General features: G+C 38.5%; 1 protein-coding gene across 11 annotated transcripts in view; it reads right to left on the bottom strand.

The window, feature by feature from the left end:
* adgrb1a (adhesion G protein-coupled receptor B1a) overlaps positions 1 to 22,447 on the bottom strand; it is a 575,895-nt gene that overhangs the window by 282,390 nt on the left and 271,058 nt on the right. For all 11 annotated transcript variants that reach the window (XM_073048159.1, XM_073048205.1, XM_073048135.1 and 8 more), the window contains 3 exons: positions 17,126 to 17,290; positions 13,319 to 13,483; positions 9,858 to 10,022 (listed from right to left, as the gene is read on the bottom strand). In XM_073048159.1, the coding sequence (XP_072904260.1) occupies positions 9,858 to 10,022; positions 13,319 to 13,483; positions 17,126 to 17,290 (495 nt within the window). The remainder of the gene's footprint in view (positions 1 to 9,857; positions 10,023 to 13,318; positions 13,484 to 17,125; positions 17,291 to 22,447) is intronic.

Here is a 22,447-nt window from a genome sequence, read left to right as displayed (position 1 = left end):
TCGGATCATTGTTTGGGTTTGTTTACTTTTGAAGGGGGTTTGTTATCAGTGTTTAATAAACATGTTATTCGTTATAAAACCCCTTGCCTAACTCATCTATATTATTGTTGCCCGAATACGTAACATAATTATGGGGGCTACGTTCGGAATTGAATTATTTGAGTTTAAAAAGTTTTTTGAATTTTGAGTCGGTGTTTTGGTAACGGGGATTGCTCAATTTTTTTTTGTTTGATTGGCTTGTGAGTGGTATTCGGCAACGATGAATATTGATGAGTTTCTGGATTCGCCAGTCGCGGATTTGTTAGCGAAGGCGAAAAAAACTGAAGTCTCTGAACTTGCTAATCGGTTGCATCTTAAAGGGATTTTGCCAACTACATCAAAAGCTGTAATACAGAGAAAGATCGCATCACATTTTGTGGCTTCGGGTCATTTTGAAGAATCGATTTTAGAATCGTTTCCAATAAGTAATCTGGAGATGCAGTTGCAAATTGAACAAATGAGGTTGGAACAAAGTAAAGCAGAGTTAGAAAGGTGTAAATTGGAAATTGAACAAAAGGAAAGAGATTTTGAATATGCAATGGTGAATTTAAGGTCTGAGAATCAGTCTTCTGATTCTAGAAAACCGTTTGTTGCTAGCCAAGAAATTAAATTGGTCCCTCCATTTAGTGAAACAGAAGTGGAGAGATATTTTCAACATTTTGAAACTATTGCTCGGATGTCAGAGTGGCCGAAAGATAAATGGTCAGTGTTATTACAGAGTGTAATCAAAGGCAAGGCACAACAGGTTTACACAGCTTTAACTGCTGCGCAAGCATTAGATTATGATATTGTGAAAGAAAATATTCTCAAATCGTATGAATTGGTCCCAGAAGCGTACAGGGAAAGATTCAGGAGTTTGAAAAAGTCTGTGGAAAAGACTTATGTGGAATTTGCCTATGATAAAGCTATGTGTTTTGAGAGATGGGTTTCTTCTAAAAATGTAAATGGGGACTATGAGACATTGAGAGAGCTGATTTTAATGGAGGAATTTAAAAGAAGCATTCCTGTTGAAGTAAGGACCTACTTAAATGAGAGGGATACTGATAAATTGCAGGACTGTGCTAGATTAGCTGATGAGTATGTTTTAATCCATAAGAATAAATTTCCTCAGGGTAGAATTTTTAAGAGGAAAAATAATATGGAGACTCAAGGTAAATCAGAAATTAAATTAGAGGTTAATGAGAGAGGTAAGGAGGAAGGAAAACCTGTGAAGGAAAGACAGTTTGGTCTTATTTGTAACTATTGTAAGAAGCCTGGCCATGTAATAGCTAACTGTTTCAAATTGAAAAAGAAAGAGAAGGAAGCAGTTCCGGATGCTTGTGTGCAACATACTAAAGCACCTGTAAAGTTACAGGGTTTGGTAAACACAAATGAGGATTTGTTAGAGTCTGACAAAGTTAGAAAGGGATATGATCATTTTATAACTGAAGGGTTTGTATCCTTGAAAGAAGGATCTACTCTGGTGCCAATAAAGATTCTTAGGGATACTGGAGCTTCTCAATCACTGATGTTAGATAGTGTGTTGAAGTTTAATGAAGAGAGTGATACTGGTGAGGTAAATTACATAAGAGGTGTTGGAAGTGATTTTATGCCTGTACATTTACATGAAGTAAATTTAAAGTCAGGGTTAGTTACAGGATTTGTTAAAGTAGGACTACAGCATAGCTTACCTGTGAAGGGTATTTCTTTATTGTTAGGTAATGACTTGGCAGGTGGACAAGTTTTTCCTGAAGTGCATTTGACAATGGAGTCAGAGGTACTTGAGGTGAATTCTAACACAGATTTTTCTTGTGTTGTGACTAGAGCGATGGCTAAAAAGATTGATGTGCAGAATGAGGTTGTTACTCATGACTGTTCAACTCAGGATTTGAGTTTTGAGGATGTGTCAGAAACTTTCTTACCTTCGTTGTTTGAACAAGGTTCTGGGAGTAAGTTTGACTATGAAGATTTATCTCTGTCTCGGAAGGAGATGATAGCAGAGCAGAATAGAGATCCTGAGATTATAAAATTAAGGGAACAAGCTTTACTAGGTAGTGAAATTGAGAAGGTGTCAGTAGGATATTACTTGGAAAAAGGAGTGTTGATGAGGAAGTGGAGGTCGCCTACAATTCCTGCAAGTGAGGAATGGAATGTTGTTTATCAGGTAGTTGTTCCTAAAGTTTATCGGAATGAGATTTTGACTTTAGCTCATAGTGTGCCTTTAGGTGGACATCAAGGGGTAAGGAAAACTGTGGACAAGATTTTAAAACATTTTTACTGGCCTGGTCTAAGAAAAGATGTGGCGATGTTTTGTAAGACGTGCCATACTTGTCAAATTGTGGGTAAACCAAATCAGGTTACACCAGTAGCTCCATTACAACCTATTCCAGCATTTGGTGAACCGTTTTCTAAAGTTATTGTAGATTGTGTTGGTCCATTACCAAAGACAAAAACTGGTTATCAGTATTTGTTGACTATCATGTGTACTTCGTCTAGGTTTCCAGAGGCAGTACCACTTAGGAATATAAAAGCTAAAACTGTGACGAAGGCTCTTATAAAATTTTTTACTTATTTTGGATTGCCTAAGGAAATACAAACTGATCAAGGTAGTAATTTTATGTCTGGATTGTTTCAACAGATAGTTTATAAATTGGGAGCTAAGCAAATTACTTCGTCTGCATACCATCCAGAATCGCAAGGTGCCTTGGAGAGGTTTCATTCTACTCTCAAGAATATAATTAGGACATATTGTGTGGAGAATGAAAGTGACTGGGATGAGAGTATAAACTTACTTTTATTTGCAGTAAGGGAATCGGTACAGGAATCTTTAGGTTTTAGTCCATTTGAACTTGTGTTTGGGCATAGAGTTAGAGGACCTTTAGCTTTATTGAAGGAACAGTGGATTAGTAAGGAAGTGCATACTAATTTGTTGGACTATGTTTTGAAATTTAAGGACAGGTTACATAAAGCTTGTAGCTTAGCCAAGGAAAATTTGAAGTTGGCTCAGGAGAAAATGAAGACTTGGTATGATAAGGAAGCTAGGATGAGGATGTTTAAGCCTGGAGATAAGGTGTTGGTTCTTTTCCCAGTGCAGACAAATCCTTTACAAGCTAGATTTCATGGACCTTATGAAATTGTGTCTAGAGTTAATGATGTGGATTATGTAATAAAAACTCCAGATCGTAGAAGGTCAACACAACTTTGCCACATAAATATGATTAAACCATATTTTGAGAAACAATCTGATACTGTGACTGTTGTGGTTAGTGAGAATGAGTTGGATTTAACTGGGAACATGATAGATGATTCATCTGACTTTCATTCTAAATCTAACATTGTTTCTGTTAGGTTACCTAATTCGACTATTTTGGAAAATATGGATGAGAAATTAGCACATTTACAGCTAGAGCAGAAACAACAGATGAAGGAATTGATTTTTAAGTATAAGGATTTGTTTCCAGATGTTCCGAGAAGGACTACTATAGCTTCACATGATGTAGATGTTGGAGATGCCAAACCTATTAAACAACATCCATATAGGATGAACATGGAAAAATGTGAACTTGCTGAGAAGGAAATTGAATACATGTTAGAGAATGATATTATTAGACATTCTAACTCGAATTGGAGTTCGCCATGTGTTATGGTGCCAAAACCTGATGGTAGTATTAGGTTTTGTACGGACTATAGGAAGGTGAATGCTGTAACGAAGACAGATGCATATCCAATTCCTAGAGTAGATGATTGTGTAGATAGGTTGGAAAAGCAAAGTTCCTTACAAAGATTGATTTATTGAAAGGGTATTGGTGTGTTCCATTAACGGACAGAGGTAGAGAGATTTCTGCATTTGTGACTCCATCTGGGTTATATGAGTATAATGTTCTTCCATTTGGGATGAAGAATGCCCCAGGTACTTTTCAGAGGATGATTAATTCTGTGATTCAGGGATTGAAAGATACTGATGCTTATATTGATGATTTAGTGACAGGAAATGATACTTGGGAAGCACACATTATTGCGGTGGAGAAATTGTTTGAAAAGCTTTCAAAAGCTAACTTGACTATTAATTTAGCCAAGAGTGAATTTGGACATGCCACTGTGACGTACCTTGGTTATGTTGTAGGTCAAGGTAAGGTAGCTCCTGTTCAGGCAAAAGTTCAGGCAATTTTGGAAATTCCCACTCCAACGGGGAAAAAAACTCTCAGAAGGTTTTTGGGAATGGTAGGATATTATCGAAAATTTTGTAAGAATTTTGCTAATGTTGCCCTTCCATTAACTAACCTTCTGCAGAAGAATGTGAAGTTTGTGTGGACGGTGTTTTGTCAGGAAGCATTTGAAAAATTGAAAACAATGATATGTGAACAACCTGTGCTTAAGGCACCTGACTTTGAAAAACCTTTTTCATTAGCTGTGGATGCTAGTGATGAAGCTGCGGGAGCAGTATTGATGCAAAGGAATGAGGGTGATGAGGTTGATCATCCGGTAGCATACTTTTCTAAGAAATTTAATAAGCATCAAAGAAACTATTCAACAATAGAGAAAGAATTGTTATCTCTTGTTTTAGCTTTGGAATATTTTGAGGTATATGTTGGTACAACTCAAAAACCACTTATTGTTTACACTGCTCATAATCCGTTAGTTTTTCTGAGTAAGATGAAAAACAAAAACAGAAGATTGTTAAATTGGAGTTTGATGTTACAAGAGTACAATATTGTGATAACTCATATTAAAGGTAAAGATAATGTGGTTGCTGATTGTCTATCTCGATATTGAATGTACAATGTTTTTTTTTTGGAGTGGTTTTTTTTTATTGTAACACTCCTACTGTATTGTATATTGTGTATGTTATATAATTTATACATTTGTTTTTCTTGTAAGTAATTGTTAAAATTTTTGTTCTTGTCAGACCAAAAATGTTTTTTTTGGAGGGAGGTGTTACGTACCCGTGACACGTGACAGTGGTACCCTTGTCACGTGACTGGGGTTGAAGTTATACTGGACATGAGGTAATGGTGGAGTGATGTCATTTTCCCGCCAGTAGAGGTCATGTGACCGGTTTTTTTCTACAGGGTATAAAAGGGAGACCCACCCTGTCAGGTGGGGCAGTTCGTGGCAGGATTTGCCAAGATGACTTCATGTTACTGTGTGATTTAATGTGATGACGCAGTTTAGTTGAAAATGAAGTTTTATATAATGCCTAAAGTTTAAAAGGTCAGAGCCAACGGTTTCTTTGCTAAAGGAGAGTGAAGTTTGGAAAAATGGAGATCAAGAAATATCGATTTTCGATGGATTGACTTCGACCTTGTGTGATCCTCATTCGGAAGGATTTCGTTTACTATTCTCATGATAGTCTCCGCTGGAAAAAGCGGGAGATTGAGAATATTGTGGAAGGAAGGTCAGTCACTTTAAGCTGTTATATTTAATAAAATTCGACGTGGGAGTTCGACGCTGGGAATCGAAGGACATCGACGTGGAAGAGAATTTACATCGCTTTAAAAAGTCTCTCCTTTTAAAAGTACCGTGAGCTTTTGAACTGTCGGCATATCGTTCTTTGAACTGTTTTCATTCGGCAATTCGCTTTGGAGAACTGTTTTTTTCAATACTACTTTAAAGACTGTTTGAGACTGCAAAGCTATTAAGAACTGTCTGACCAGCTGTCAGCAGCTGAGCTCGGATCATTGTTTGGGTTTGTTTACTTTTGAAGGGGGTTTGTTATCAGTGTTTAATAAACATGTTATTCGTTATAAAACCCCTTGCCTAACTCATCTATATTATTGTTGCCCGAATACGTAACAGTACTATAATGTTCATTAATTTTGTATAATATTTATTTTCCCCTGAAGGCATGAGCAATTTCATAGGCAAGGACCCATATGGATGAATGGTTTAACAAATAGACTAAAAGATAGCACACTTTTGGCCATGTTATGCCTGTCAGAATTCATTCATAATTAATATTTGGCTTGGTTATACCTGGATTAAGTTACTATCTGGTTGAGGATGTTATGATCCCAGCCCCCTCCTTTGTGAGAATCGCAAGAGCCCTAGTGAAGGGGGGGTCAATGACCCAAGAGAAGAGAGAGATACGTGCGGTGTCCCTCGTTTCACGGCAAGGCAAAAGCTGGCGACTGTGGTCATTGTCTTGTGGAGACACCTTTGTGAATTGGGAACTGTACTATGTGTATACCCTCGGGGCAACGTGGGTGGAGAGATGGAGAGAGATTGCATCATCCCAACCTGATTGACATCTGAGACCCCGTGAGCTCAGATAAAAGAGTGGTTGTAAAGACGGCCCCCCAGACGCACCAGAAGACACGCTAGAAATCCTGTGACAGCGTTTAATAGCGACAGCCGGTGAGGAGGTTCGTGTGCGTCTTTTCCTTGCCTGGGATTGGCGACCTCACCACGAAATAACGGCTTTAGCTACAGGAGAGGCCACGAGTGAACAGCCACCCCCCAACGAGACTCCGACGGATCGAACTCCTAAAGGTTGGAAAAAACCCGCCGGGTAACTGTTTCATTCAAGCTCTATCTCTCTCTCTCTAACAAAAGGGCACCACTGCGACCCCCCAAAAGACAGCAGCTGGTGGAACTGCAGTGAACGCCAAAGACTTTTAGATATACAGCAGACAATATATACATTACCCCTAGACAATGATAGAGCTTATTTCTTATTGATTAGTACGATACCTGCGCTTTAGATTGAGTATTGATGACGTATGTTATCTGAATGTTTGTATTAACCTTACTTTTGTGCCCCTTTATAAATAAAAACGTTTAAAAATGGTACCATCAGACTTCAGCGGACCTCTCTATCTTTGCTGGTAAGTGATCCAGTTACGGGATACGTAACAAGGATTAGCCAGAACCTTGTAGTTACACTAGATTGAGACAATGACTTTTTACAATCAAAAGGAATTTTATGAAAGCTGTGTACGTGTATCTTTGTTCTAGTATTTCACACAATAAAATTCCACTCATCAGCCTGGCAAGGCATTGTTAAATATCTTGCCTGAATGTTCTATAACTTGCACTAAACTTGTCAGGATGTTTTTTCTTTTGCTTCCTTAAATGTGTACAAGTAATATTAGGAACTGTAAAATAGATTACCTTTACTTCTGGAGAGTGTCTATTTTCTGATAGCCTGTTTATGTATACATTGTAGTATGTCCAGTTCGAATGACTCATTTTGCTGAAGAGTAAACTTTATTTCTAAAGTACATTCGACTAATTCCATGCATAGGTGTTGTTAAGAAATAGCAACACTGGCAGAGGAATTGTATCAAAAGCAGCAAATCAATTCTGTGAATTCACTGAAATTCACCAAAGTAAATTAATGAAAAGTTATGAAGTAGGATTATGCCTGAATTAGAGAAGATCCAGGTGCAACTCAAACTAACATACTTAATCAGACTCAGAAAAAAAATGGCAGATTCATTCCACAAAGCACCAAGGAATTGACATCTCCAAGAAGTATACATTACATCCGTTATTTTCTCTGTGCACTTAGGGAAATTTACAGAGCATGCTTAAACACACTCACTGTCGATTTTAGGTCATTGAGGGAACAATATGATACTGCATTCTAAATTGAGAGATGGTATGACATTTAAAGAAATTAATCTGTAAGTATTGAACAGAGAGCGGTGGCATTTCATTCCATTCATTTATGAATAGGAAAGTGGGAAGGATTCCATCACACTCTAGACATAAGTGGCTGTGTTTTTTTTGGGAAATCGAAAGGTGAGTTACTTACTGCAAAAAAAAACACTGTCTATGACCTACACTTTGAACCAGAGAATATTTGTGTCTGCTCTGGCTGTGACTGCTGTTAGAGGCAAAACAGGCATTCTTGCTACACACAGGATGTTACCTTGAAAATCCTAATGTACTTAAGGGTTAGGACACATACACTGAGCAGCTGAAGATGCTCAGAATTCACAGTTTTCTAACCTTGCAAGGGTTAATTTATTTAATTGGAAAATATCATTCTCCCTTCAAGACTTTTATATTGTTTTTTTGATATAGTTATCCCAAATTCTGCTTTCCATGGCTTTCATTTATAAAATCAAATTGCTTGACAACCATTTACTGCTGCAGTGGTCACAGAGGCACTGTCTGCTTGTTGCTTGGTAACATGGCCTGTGGTTAATTTGGGTGCAAGTGTCAGCAACTTGATAATTGAATCTCCCAGCAGCAACCGTCAGCAACTATTAGAAGAACATGGTGAGCTGTAAGTCATCAGTGCATTGAATGTCTCAATATTGTGTTCTATTCAGAGCTCTCTATTAATGATACTAGTTATTCAGCTTTATTCAAGCTCTGCCTCCTTCAAAAACGAACTGTGTTATGTATTCATGTATACTTTGACCCTTACGGGTTGCTGTCAAGCTTCCCTGTGTGTTACGTACTGAACGTAAGCTGGGTAGTTGACTTATAAGTAAACTAAACAGCTGCACGTTTGTTCCGCACTTCTCAATCTCTTGTATGTGTAATTAATGGGCACCCGGCTTTCCAGCACCACAAACATGCCCATTCACTGCTCTCTATTAATGATACAAGTTATTCAGCTTCATTCATTCTCTGTCTCCTTCAAAAACAAACCTCCTAAATGAAAGGCATTTACAGTAAACTGCCCCAAGTCTTCTCTCCTAGCAGTTTCAATTTTAAAATAACTGCTCAGACAATCCATGCCAACTTTCATGCCTTTTCCTTCATTGCTTCCTTTTTTTAAAAAAAAAATACAGAATAGATACAGAGTCACAGGACAAATACAACACTGAAAGTCACACAAACTTGTATATCTGTCAGCTCTTGGCAAAAAAATTCACAACTAATCCTCCTGCCCTCTTGTGATCTCAGACTACTGTCTATTTCCTCTGCATCACTTAAACAACATGTTTAATGCAATAGTTTTCACTTAAATCAATCCATGCGGCAAAATATTTTAACAGCTAACCCTACACTCATCCCAAAGAATGCTACATGGATTCATCAGTGCAAAAATAGGCCATTCACTCTTAAATCCGAGCTGGTGCATGTACTCCAGGAGAATCTTTCCCATCCTATTTCATCTCATGCTGCCATATTTTCATTTGTTGTTTTCTCCCTCAGGTGCCTATTTGATATTACTTTAGCATGTTCCGCAATTCCCATCATTATCCGAGTGAGTACACTTTTCCAAGTTTCTCACTGCTTTTTAGTGACTATATCTTTGCCTACATATGTATTTATTTGCTCTAGCTTTGGTCTTCTAGGGAAGAAAACAAATTTGCTGTATGTATCCATGAACTCTTTAAACCCTTGCAAAATATTCAAGATCTTCTTTGAAGTCAGCTCCTAGTCGTAGCATTGTGGAGCCATACTGTCCACAATGGTCATAAGAACACAGAAGACAGGAAGTGCCTTACAACCCTTTAAGTCAGCTCTGACATCATGCACCAGTCACACAAACCCTATATCAAATAAACATTTAAAAGTTATGCAAAGATGTTTTCTATATGAAGTAATCAGTTATTTCAGTTTTCTTTACTTAATGACAGTTGAATGAAACAACCACTCTACATTCTCATTTCTGAAGAAAATCCAGCTTGTTCTCCAGAGTGTTAATTATCTTTTGCTTAAGATCTTAAATAACATCCTTGCTAAACCTTCTATTTTGTTTGATCAAGAAAGTAGTACTAGACCTCATGTTTCTAACGATCCTATTTTTACACGTGTCATCTGCTGCATTCTTTCGGTTTCCCCATTATCGTTTTGTCGCACATTCCCACATACCACCCATTCATTATTTCTGTTTTGGATAATCTGTTTTGTATTGAGACAAAGACAATAGTTACCTGGACATTTTCTGTCATTGCACAGTCGATATTCCTCTTGAGGTCCTTCACACTGTAGTCCTCCATAAAATGGCCCATAGCAGGCCCTCACTCGAAGCTGTGTTCCGCCATCACAACTTTTGGTGCAAGGTTCCCAATTGGTCCACTTTTGCCACTTTCCATCCACTACAAAACAAGACACTAATGCAGAAAATGGTCTCCAGTTAACCTGGTACATCTAATGCACTGGTTACCAGGAGTGTATGAGGTATAGAACATTCCTGTACCAATCACCATTTACAAAATGTAACCTGTGATAATATAGTTATATTCTACAAGAACAACAAGAAGCAGTTTACAGTTTGACATAAGGAGTACCCACAGTGACGGTTTAGAATTCCAGCTTTTCTGAAAACCAAATTTGGTATTAATTAGGAAAGCAACACATTTCGATAGAAACGAACAAACTGCTGGAAGAGGAATTCAGTGGGCCGAGCAGCATCTGTGGGGGTGTGGCGGGGGTGAAGTAATCACAGACGTTTCAGGTTAAAACTCTGCATCAGGGTTGAAGGACACCTGAAATTTCAGCTCCTAAATCAGGTCCTGAAATGTTGACAGTTTCTTCCACCACACCCTCTCCCCACATCCCACACCCACCCCCACCCCCAAGAGAGAGCTGCTCGACCTGCTGAATGAAACATGAGGTTTAAGCTCCTGCATCAGGACCTTAAATGTCAACAGTTCCTCCTCCCCACCACCCTTCTTCCTTGACAGCACTCAACCCACTGCGTTTCTCCAGCAGATTATTGTTGCTTCAGATTCCAGTATCTGCACCTCTGAAGGTATTTGAGATACCAAGATATTGAGATCTAAATAATAACAATGCCAATATATTGAATGACAATGGCAAAGTGCTTAAGAAACAAATACTTCTGCTTCTCTGCTTTTAATGCTACTTCTTATCAGGCATCACTACAAAAGAAACCACAAATGTGGTGTTGACCTTAATTCAGACCTTGAAAAAAAAACTACACAGAAAGAGAATGGACACAATTTAACATATTAGATATTCTGCGGTTGAGCTTAATGTAATATCGAACCACCACTTTGACTTTAGACTACCAGGAATGAAAGTCTCATGAAAGTACCTTTCAGCGCATTCAATTTCACTTTAACACAGGAGGCAAAATTGACTGTCAGAGATATTTCTTCACTGCTAAGATGTTCCTTTGTCCTCATAAAACAGAGTATTATAAATAATAAAATCCTTTCCAAGCAGTGAAGGAATACAATCCTATTACAACGTGCACCATAAGGGTTCCTCATTTCAGCAATCCTCACAATAAACCAATGATTGGAAAAAATCCTGGCCAAGCATTATTATTTTACCAGTCAACAACTATTATGCAACATTACCAGCTTCTTATTATTAACCTTATTCTACTTGTCAAAGCATGGGACATTTAGTCAGACTCTCCATACCACTAGTCCATGATTTCTCTATATTAATTGACAGACATTGAGCGTACTTATACAAAAAAGAACCAAGCATCACTCAAGTGAAAAAAAATCTTAAAATCTGCCGACAGTAATTATATTTCCGGACCAGGATGTATCAAGTGGTTGTGGGTTTCCAGAAAGACTTGTTTGCAGAGTGATCTCCATTGGGCCCAAATATAGGACCACTAATTCTTAATGCCTGGAAGGGACATTGACTTAATGGAACAACTAATAATCCACTGGAGGAACTCTGTGTGTTGGGCAGCAGCTGTGTGGAGAAAAGGAATTGATCCTGATTCACATTGAAACCCTCCATCAGTCCTGAATCATCAACAATTCAAGTGGAAAAACCTAGAACTAGAGATCATTGTTTAAAAATAAGGGGACTTCAATGCCCTTTGAGACTTACTTGGAACTCACTCCTTTATCCTCAGAAAGAGATGAAGTTTTATTTTTCTCTAACCTGTAAGCTTTAAAAGTCTCTTCCTCAAAGGATTAGGAAAGCAGTCTTAGTATTTTTTAATGCAAAGATAGATGGATTCTTGATGAGCAAAGTGATGAAAGATTACCATAGTTGAACAGGAATATGGAGTTGAGGTTATAATCAAATCATCCCTGATCTTATGAGTGCCAAAGTGGACTTGAAGGACACTGGATACTCCTTATTCTAACTCACATATCCTTATGCAACACTCCCTTACAAACGAATGCAAGAAATATTTAGATTTAGATCTAAGTTCCATCTGAAAGTAAATTTCTAAAGCTGCCATCTAAGATAGTAAATTTAATTCCTTTCCCTTTTTTTATGATATGGGCAGTGCTGGTAATATATTTTTATGCTCAGATAATAGGTGACTCGCAGGAAACTTCTAGATGCTGAAAGGTCAACATTTATTGTGCATACCTAATTTTCCTTGATCTGAATGGCATAGTCAGTCATTTTAAAGATTTAAAGATTCACTCATATTAAATGTCAAATACATATAGGTTGTGCAAAAATGGCAGATTTTTTTCCTTTGAAGACCATCAGATGGAGCTTTACAACAAACCAATGGATTTCTAGTCAATATTACTAATGACAGCTTACTAACAAAGTTAAATTCTAATAATAATAATTCAGAATTTCAATTTAGCAGCTGCCATGGTGGGATTTGAACACTGTTCCTTGGATTGCTATTGAGGAAAAAGAAAACTGCAGTTACTGGCAGGTCAGTGTACTCACAGTTCAGGCAGCATCTGACGAAAGTTCATCAACTTACAAAGAGAACTGTTTTGCACTCCACAGGTTCAGCCAGAGCCTTCTCTGTTTTTAATATTTGTATTTGTTAGACAAGATGGTTGAATGACTGGTCTTGTGGTGGGTGCCATGGTAGCATAGTGGTTAGTGCAATACTATTACAGCTTGGGGTTTTGGAGTTCAATTCCAGCACTATCTGTAAGGAGTTTCTGTGGGTCCCATCCATGAAATGTGTTGGGTTTTCCCCAAGTCCTCCAGTTTCCCCCCACTGTCCAAAGACATACTGGATAGGTGAATTGGTTATTGTAAATTGTTCCATGATTAGGCCATGGTTAAACAGGTTTGTCAGGGATTGTGGGGTGGCATGGCTCAAAGGGCCACAAGGGCCTACTCTGCACTGCATCAGTAAATAAAATAAAATAAATCCACTACACCACCCTATATTGCTGTAATGGAAATTTTAAGGCTGCAGGTGCTGAGAATCTGAAATAAAAAAGGAGAATGCTAAAAAAAAATTCTAGTGGGTCAGGCGCCATCTGTGGAAAGAGGAACAATGAATGATTTGGGACCAATTGGCAGTTCAGATCCTACTGAGCTCTGAAGGATCCCAGATCTGAAATTTTAACTGTATCACTTTCCACAGGTGTTTTCCAGTCTACTGATTGTTTCCAGCATGTTTTTATTTGCCCTTCTCACACTGTACAGTCCTCATCTTAACTATTTAAAAACAAATACACAAACTCACCTGGACACTGCCTTGGAAAGCATGGCCTGTTTTCAGACCAGTAGCCCTGGCATTCAGCTCCTCCAAAGGAAGGACCATTGCATTCCCTTGTCCTCTGCTGAGTCCCATTCGAACAGGTGGTGGAACATTGACTCCAGCTCGACCAGTCGTTCCAATTCCCATCCACTTATTGGAAAAAAACAAAGGGGCATCTCAACATTACATTTTTAAGGCTATGATGGGAATCAGTAAAGATAGCCCAGGCTAGTTTTGGATTACAGTGAAGAACTGAAATAACTGAAAACACAGGTAAAATTATAGTGCTGGGAATATGAAAGTAATCATTGGTGACATTCAGCACAGAGATGTGATAAAGCAGTAGGGTATACACAATACTTCAACAAAAGCAGATTGCTCATTAGTTCTAATGGCATTTCTCTCTTCTTAAAATACGTCATGTTTTGTTGTTTATTGCATTTTGTCTGTACTTGCCTCCCAGTGAACAATGTTGTTTGTTGTGAATCATACATATCTTTACCTTTTACTCAGCTATAAATCATCTATTCTGTTATTGTATTTGACGTCTGGGCCCATTTGTCCCTGATTATGTCCCTGTAAAGTTCAGTTTTGTTAAGGATGCAACGTTGAATGCTAGTTCTTCGTTTGGTTATTTCTGTATTGTGTTGAAATTACCTACAAAGGGAAACTCCCTCCCTTCCAATCAACAGATTGCATTTCTCCATTGTCATCCTTGTCAAAAGCAGATAACCTCAATTAAGGGAGAGAATCCTAACTGCACGCCTGATTAGAAATTACCACACAGGTGCAATGTTTAATCAGTAGGAATTCTTGAATCTTGTTTTAAATTAGTAAATACATTTGTCAAACGCACATTTATTTTACAAATATCTAAACAAAGTAATACCTAGTACTGATTTCACACAGTTTTTATTATCTGCATTGGATGTGCACTGTAAGGAAATAAAAGAAACCCACGAGACATGTTGGAATAGGTTTTTTGTGTTCCAGGAAGGGGTAATGTCCATATTTTTCAACTTAACATTATAGGACAAGTCCATCAATTCCATACCTACCTATTTAATAGAGTGTGCCACTATATTAATATAGTGTTACCAGAATTGATAGAATGTCCTTAGAGTTATTTAATCCAAATAATGAACACAATTTAGAATCCAGAATTTTCTTGACTATTACTTGGATGACACAGAGATGCTTCCAGAAGACCTGCTGCCTCATCGCTCCAGTGCCCCTTGTTCATTCCTGACCTTTAGTACTCTCTATGAGGAATTTTCATCTTCTGTCTGTGGTCAAGTGAGTTTCTTTGTGTGTTTTGGCTTTATCCCATGTCCTAAAGACAAGCAGGTTGATAGGTTAACCTGGTACAAATAGTCCCTGATGTACATGTGAGTGCTAGAGTTATGGAGGTGCATGTGGAGAAAGTAAAATAAACTCAGGATTAATGTAAATTGCTGGTTGATGATATTTGAGGGAGCAGTGGACTGAAATGCTGTTAATGTATTGTATGATTCTGTGACTCTGTCACAGATTGTATTGTTGAACTTATATAATATATTGGAAAAAAATCCCACCTGCTTCACCACTAAAAACTTAATGAAGAGATCAGAAATTATAATCAGTGACCTGTAGATATATTTTTTTAAAAGGTCTTCAAATAATCGTGAGGCAGAAGCTGCATGATTAAGAATGGAATTATAAATCAAAGATCTCGGTACTGATGATAAGGCCATTACTGGTAGGAGGGATAAGCAGAAAGACAAGATTAATGAGTTAGAGGCTTCAAGGAAGGAAGGGAAGTTGTTTTAGGGAAAGATTGTATGGTCTGGAATTTGTGCATGTTCTTTCACCTTGAATTAGACTTAAAAGCTGCTTTTGGATCATTACATTTCACCAGCAAAGATTTCTGAGTCAATTAACAGCACTGGGAAATTGGGTTGGACACTATTAAATAGGATTCACCCTAGCATATCTGGGGTTTGCTATAGGTATAATGATAATGTCTGGTGCACTGCAGCCATTCTCAGTTCTGACAGAAGCAGGCTGTTAATGGTGTAATGTAACTGGTCCGTTGGCATGCCTGAAACTGACTGTGACCTGGACCCCATTATGCCATGAGAGCCCATTGGTTCAGGCGGTTGTGTGGGTAAGTGGGAGAGAACACGTTCATTTTCCTCACCTCCATGGAAGCCTATTTCATTGCAGCATTTTGGGTACCATGGAGATGTTACCTTGTTTGACTTTCTTCCCAGTGGGCAATAGAACAAGACAGGCAGCTGCCACTGGCAACTGCACAAATTAGATTTTTATGTTATGCTTTGGGATTTTTTTTAAACGCTTTTTTTTCACCAATTTCCTTTTTTTGTATTTAGTGTCAATGCAGCAAAGCAGTTTTCTCTGCAAAATTGTTAGACGAGGACTGAAACGAGATGTGTCATTCAAAGTATATTTGAAGAGATCAAATTACTATGACATATGAAAGATAAATTTCATGTGCAATAATAATTATTTAGTCAGAATATGATTCCAAGACAATGTTCTGAGTGTAGAACATAGAGCATAGAAAAATTGAGCTCAGTACAGAACCTTCTGGCCACAATATTCTGCTGACTCTTTAACCTATTCCAACATCAATCTAACCCTTCTCTCCCACAAAGCTCTGCATTTTCCATTCACCCATGTGCCTAAGAGTATCCTAAATGTCCCTAATGTGTTTGCCTCTACCACCTATAGGTATGTGGCAGTGCATTCCATGCACCTATCACTCTCTGTAAAAGTCTTGCCTCTGATATTTCCCCTATACTTTCCTCCCAACACCTTACAGTCATGCCCCTCTTGTATTCAATATTTCTGCCCAGGAGTAATAGAGAGATTTCTCTCTGCTAAGTGCTGGTGACATTCAGAAGATTCATCCTAGTAATTATTTTCTGTTGAAATTATAATACTTTTTTTTAGAGCATTTTCACAGCAACTGGCAGCTTAGGAAATCTTTAAACTACGTTAATGAGCTGAACACAGAATATTATGAGGAAGCTTCCCCCAGGTCTCTTTGAAAAGTATCAACTGTGCAACAGTTTTGAGTCTGTTAGAGGACAGCATAATATAAACAAAATATGTTAATGTAGACAAAAGTTAAAAGATAAGGTGGAAAATACAATTGCATCTGGTACTTGCATCATTGCCTGGTATGAAGGCTCCAAGTCATAAGATGGTAAAAAGCTACAGGGAGTTGTAGACTCTGCCATCTTGGGCACTAGCCAGCTACCATCAAGGCCATCTGTAAAAACTTGTGTCTCAAGATGGCGGTATCCATCATTAAGGACTGTCACCATCCAGGACATACCCACTTCTCATTACTGGCATCGGGGAGGAGGTATTCAGCAGCCTTTAGAAGCACACTCAATGTTTTAAGAACAACTCCTTCCTCTCCACCATCAGATTGATCAGTGATCCATGAACCAATGAGTAGTACCTCACTATTTTGCTCTCTCTTTGCATTATTTATTTATTTATTTATATTTCTTACTCTAATTAGAGTACTTTCTATGTATGGCACTGTACTGATGCTGAAAAACAACAAATTTCATGACATATGCCAGTGATAATAAACCTAATTCTGATTTCCTCCTCTTCTACCCTTAGCCCTACAATATATTCAATGTCTTCAGGGGAGAGTCAACTCAGAACAGGCATAAAAGGCAACATTAAATTCTTCCTGATCAGATTCACAACAAGCTGCTTGGTGAGAGATGACTTTGAAGTCTGAAATGGTATCAAAGAGAAGACACTTACCAGGACAGAGTGCAATGTTGCAGAACTTTGTTTGCTTCTCGGGACCTTCACAAGGATTCCCTCCAAACTGGGGCTGTATACAGGAACGGGTGCGATCTCGGTGACCCCTACCACATGTGGAAGAGCACAAGCTCCATGGTGACCATTCCTCCCAGACACCGTGGACTGAAAACAGAACAACAAGATCTTGATCTCTTGTAAGGTTTGATAAGTCTGTGAATGTGTGGAAGAAAGTTCATCAAGGCAAATTGAATCAACCTGAAAATTTGATAAAAATGTAAACTGGCAACACAACAATTGGCAACAGCAATGCTTCACAAAAAACTGACAAAAGGGAATAGTCCTAAGGGAGTTTTATCCTGATTGTCCTACCTCAGCTGCAAAACAAACAAAAATAAAAATTTGCATAGTCTCCCAATAGCATGTATTCTGTTATATGCAACTAAGTCATAAATGTCCATCTGAACCATAACCTGAATTAAGTTCATTCGAGTTCCTGAGTAAGTTGAAGTAAATATCAAAAGGTCTGTTCTCCTGATCATCAACCACCAATCGGTAAGCTAAAGTACAAACTTCGACCCCTAAATACATACTTGGTCAAAGAAGCCAATAACAATCTTCATTTGGCCTCACACAGGAGAATGGAAAATGTTTTCAACTTTTCATCAAAAATTTTCATCTGAATAGCTCATGACATTGTAAAGTATTCCATGGCTTCTGATTTTCTCTAGAGGGAAAGCATTGTCATAGGTGAGGAAACCTGAAAGCTTCCACAAACAGGCAAACTATTTATCTTTTTATGAAATACATTTCCAGACAAATAATGACTAAGAGACAAGAAGAACCTACCATGGAATGGAGTGTAAGAAGGGAGGATTAAGTGGTGGCTTTCAATTTGTCAAGCAGGGCTGATATAATTTAATATTTCACCCAAAAGACTGCACAGTCAACACCGTCCTACTTCCTCGAGTCTACTTTGCTCTCGGCTTGGTCTACTGTGACCTTCCTCCACTGGCAAGGGGGGAAACCTTCTATTATTGAGCCAAGGCTGATAAATGTGTGAAATAACAACATTTTCAGACAGAAAATTTATGAATACAACTGAGATTGAACAAACTGGTACACAGATTCTAAATCAATTCACCAATAGTAATAAGCTGCATTAGGGATGCTCGCAGCCTGACTACACATCAGAACAAAGGGTATACATACCTCCTGCACTGGAAGAGTAGTGTAAAGTTCCAATTCCTAAGGTTTGGATTTGGACAACACAGCCAATGGAATAACTAATATTTGGAAAGGCTCGACCATTCTAAATATTGTAAGGATCCTCAGTAGCATGGCAATCTATTACGTGGTAAGGTCTGAAAGAAAGCCTATCACCATCCAGCTAACCTTTGATTGTAATAGTAACATTCAACCAGCCCATGTCTGACTGGCCATTCTATCAAAACATAGTGCTGAGAACTTGTAGGTTTGTGCACACCTAATGCAAGGCTATCTCAGCTGCTGGATGAACACCAAACACTGCAATAAAGGGATCATATTTGTAACTTTCATCCCTGGTCTCATGATAGATTCCAATCCCTTTTTGCAGTGTTGCAGGTACTGATCAATATGTGTTTACTGGAACCACGGCAGATTGCACCACTTCTTCTTATTGGGAGTTAAACACTGATAGCTTCAAGTCTCAAAGCATTGCTTCAGGATAGAAATTCTGTTGGGTTTTTTTAGTTCATTTTTATTCCTGAATCTATTTTCTCTACTCCATGCAAAGACTATTCATATTTCAAAATATCTGGAGTTCTACTAAATGTTCATGGGAATTCAACCATACTTTTTGTGGGTGAACTTCTCAAGCAGTTTCTTGAATACACTCAGAAGATTAACACAATGCAATAGGTACAATATATGCAGTTTATAGGTTATAAATAATCAGGAAAAAATAATATACTTGTATTGGTTTCCAAGCACCAACCTAATCTAATGATAATTCTCAACCCACATTTTCCAGTGGTTTGCTCTCTGAAGAACAACATTTATTCTGTGCTGCATGGTATCATATTGCTTAAAAATGTAAAGCATAATCTGTGAATAAACATTCACTAGCTTTATGGCTTTGAGAAGTGGGAAGCAGTTCCATTCTTAAATGTTGGCAGGCTTAGTTCAAACACAAGTTAATCCAAATCTTCTGAGTTCAGTTTAGCCTAATTTTGCTTGGCTAGACTCCTTTTGTATTCAGCGCACTGTTCAGTACACACAAAACCAAAACCAAACAAGTACTAATGGAGATCCTTTGTGTCCTTGTGATTTGAATGCATAATTTCAATCCTTTCAGACTGACTCTTGGTTCAATGGATTTGGGCAAAGTACTTGGACCAAGGCCTAAGGTGTTTTGTTCAACTACTACAAAATAACAATTTATTTGTTCATTTTTATTCCCCTACAGGAAGTGAGAACTTTGGTCTTGCATTGGAAGGACACATCTTTTGGAGCTAATTTAACATAAAAAGACAAAATAGCCAAGTCCAATGACAGTACTCAAATGAACTCAAAGCAAGAGCAAACAATAGTTCCCAGTTACCTCTCCACTTGTCCCCTTTTTATGCTTGGTTTGCTCTTTTACAATTCAGTCATTTCCTTTGGGATTATCGAAAGAAAAGTATTTTTTCCCTTATCAAATGACAACTGCTTGGCCAGCACCAGATAGTTGCCATTATTATCAAATCAAATACCATATCCGTGCAAACCATATTGGACACAACATCTTTATCCTGACAACTATGAATTGCAGTTTTCTGACTAAAACCCAGATTATTAAGTCTTTTATCAAGTCTTCAATCATGATCACTGATCCTAGATGTTTCCTGTTCTAAGATTACCTGATGCCTGCTACCGTTAGCTGTCATTTGAGACCCTGTTTTCATTTTAATATAGGAGGTGTGAAAGACTGTGCTTTATATATTGATCACGTCTGATTCCACTGAGGAGTTCTTTCTTGAATAATTGACTAGGCTACACAGAATGCAAGTAAAATAATTATATCTAGAAGATATTCAGCCTAACAATCTGTTCCTAAAGTGGTCCATATGCAACTTACTCTGGCGAAAAGAAACCTTTGATAAATATGCTGTGATTCCCCTAAAATATTCAAACATTCTTGACACCCCATTAACACATTTTATTAACAATGTAAATTTTACTTATCTCCTTGGGCTAACTGGCCATTCTTCCAGAAACTTAAACAAAGGAGCCATCATACCCCATTGTGCTCATTTCAGTCTACACTCATTCCAGTAACTATCAATCTTTTTCCAACAGGGATAACTTTGCAGCTTCAATTTGTGCTTTCACTATCACATCAAAAAGTTCATCCATGCACAGCAAACAGTATTTGCTTCTTCTTAAATCCACATATCAATTGGGAGAGACAGTTGATGAGTTGATGGTGATTCCGGATGCTGATGTAAAGTACCACTGTTAACAAGCTGGAAGAATCGATTGCAAGATGGGAGTCGGTGAATCACAGTGATGTTCTGTCGGCTATATACAATATTTTTAAGTATATCTCTTTTGGATTACTTTCACTGCAATCTGCAGCATGCAATTTCCCTCTAAGCAATGTACTTTTAAATTAACTGTATGATCTACAGATTTCACAGTCTTCTGAGGGACTTGGATTTAACACTCAAGAAGGCAAGTATGGCTCCTTTAAGCAGATGAAGGCTCATCATCATGGCGGGATCGAGGCAGGCGGGGGGACTCCAAGCTAGACTGAAACTCAGAGGGATCAGGTCTCCTCTACCCAGCATCTTGTTAGCAAATATGCAGTTACTGCAGAACAAGATCAAGAACCTGAGGGCAAGACTGCTGCATCAAAGGGAAATAAAACATTTTTGTGTTCTGTGTTTTACAAGACTTGGCTTACTTAGAGTACACCTGATGTGGTGATCAGACCGAAAGGCTTTTCGATACACAGGATCGACTGAACTGCTTATTCAGAAAAGGCAAAAGATGGAGGTGTGTGTTTCATGATGAACTCTTGGTGGTGCTCGAATGTGGCAGTTTTGTCTTGCTCATGTTCCCCAACCTTGAACACATAACAATCTAATATGGACTATTCTATTTACCAAAAGAATTCCCCTTTGTGATCCTGACCACACTGGCTGACTATAATCAAGCACTTGAGATACTGTACGATGCCATCACCAAACATGAAACAGTCCACCTTGGCATATCTCATATCGTAGTCAGGCATTACAGTCAGGCTTGCTTGAAGCCTATAGCACCGGAGGTCTGAACACACCAGGACACTGCTAAACAGTTCAATGCCCAGCCCACATTTCGGGAAATCTGATCAATTAACTGTCCTTCTCCTACCTGCAGAGGCTAAAGAGCAAGGCTCCAGAGATTAGGGCAACAAAGACGTGGTCGCAGGAGGCAGAGGAGTGGCTATGGGATTGCCTTGACTCAGCAGACTGGGCCATATTCAAGGACTCGAGGATCTGAATGAATACACCACGGTTGTCACCGACTTTATAAAATCAGTCATAGATGAGTGTATCCCCACAAAATCGTTCAGAGTCTTCCCCAACCAGAAGCCCTGGATGAACCATGAGATCTGCAATCTGCTGAGGGCCAGATCAGACGCATTCAAGTCCAGTGACCAAGAAAGTTACAAGAGGTCCAAGTATAATCTACAGAAGCAATCTCACAGGTAAGCTGGCAATTCCGGACTAAACAAATCAATGAAGGATGTTTGACAGCTGTGGCAGGGCTTGAATACAATCACCTCTTACAAAGTGAAATTAAATGAAAATAAGGCTTCACTTCCAGATGAGCTCAAATACTTTCATGCTCAGTTTCACCATTAAAACATAGAGGAATCCACAGCCCCCGATGATCTGCTGACTTCAGTCTCTGAAACAAAATGAGAGCATCTTTCAGGAGGGTGAACCCATGGAAAGCAATTGGCCCAGATGGGGTGCTTGGTCAGGTAGTAAAGACCTGTGTTGATGAACTGGATGGAGTGCTCACTGACAAGAGAAAATCTGCAGATGCTGGAAATCCGAGCAACACACACAAAATGCTGGAGGAACTCAGCAGGCCAGGCAGCATCTATGGAAAAATGTACAGTCGACACTTCGGGCCGAAACCCTTTGGCAGGTCTGGAGAAAAGAACAAACGGAGTAAGTTTAAAAGGTGGGGGAAGTGGAGAGAGAAACACAAGGTGATAGGTGAAACTGGGAGGGGGAGGGATGAAGTAAAGTACTGGGAAATTGATTGGTGAAGGAGATATATAGCTGGAGAAAGGACAGAAGG

This window comes from Hemitrygon akajei, chromosome 1, assembly GCF_048418815.1.
Source record: "Hemitrygon akajei chromosome 1, sHemAka1.3, whole genome shotgun sequence".
In the NCBI taxonomy this organism is placed as follows: Eukaryota; Metazoa; Chordata; class Chondrichthyes; order Myliobatiformes; family Dasyatidae; genus Hemitrygon; species Hemitrygon akajei.
Note: the sequence above shows the minus strand (reverse complement) of the source record. Positions and strands in the feature narration are given on the sequence as shown.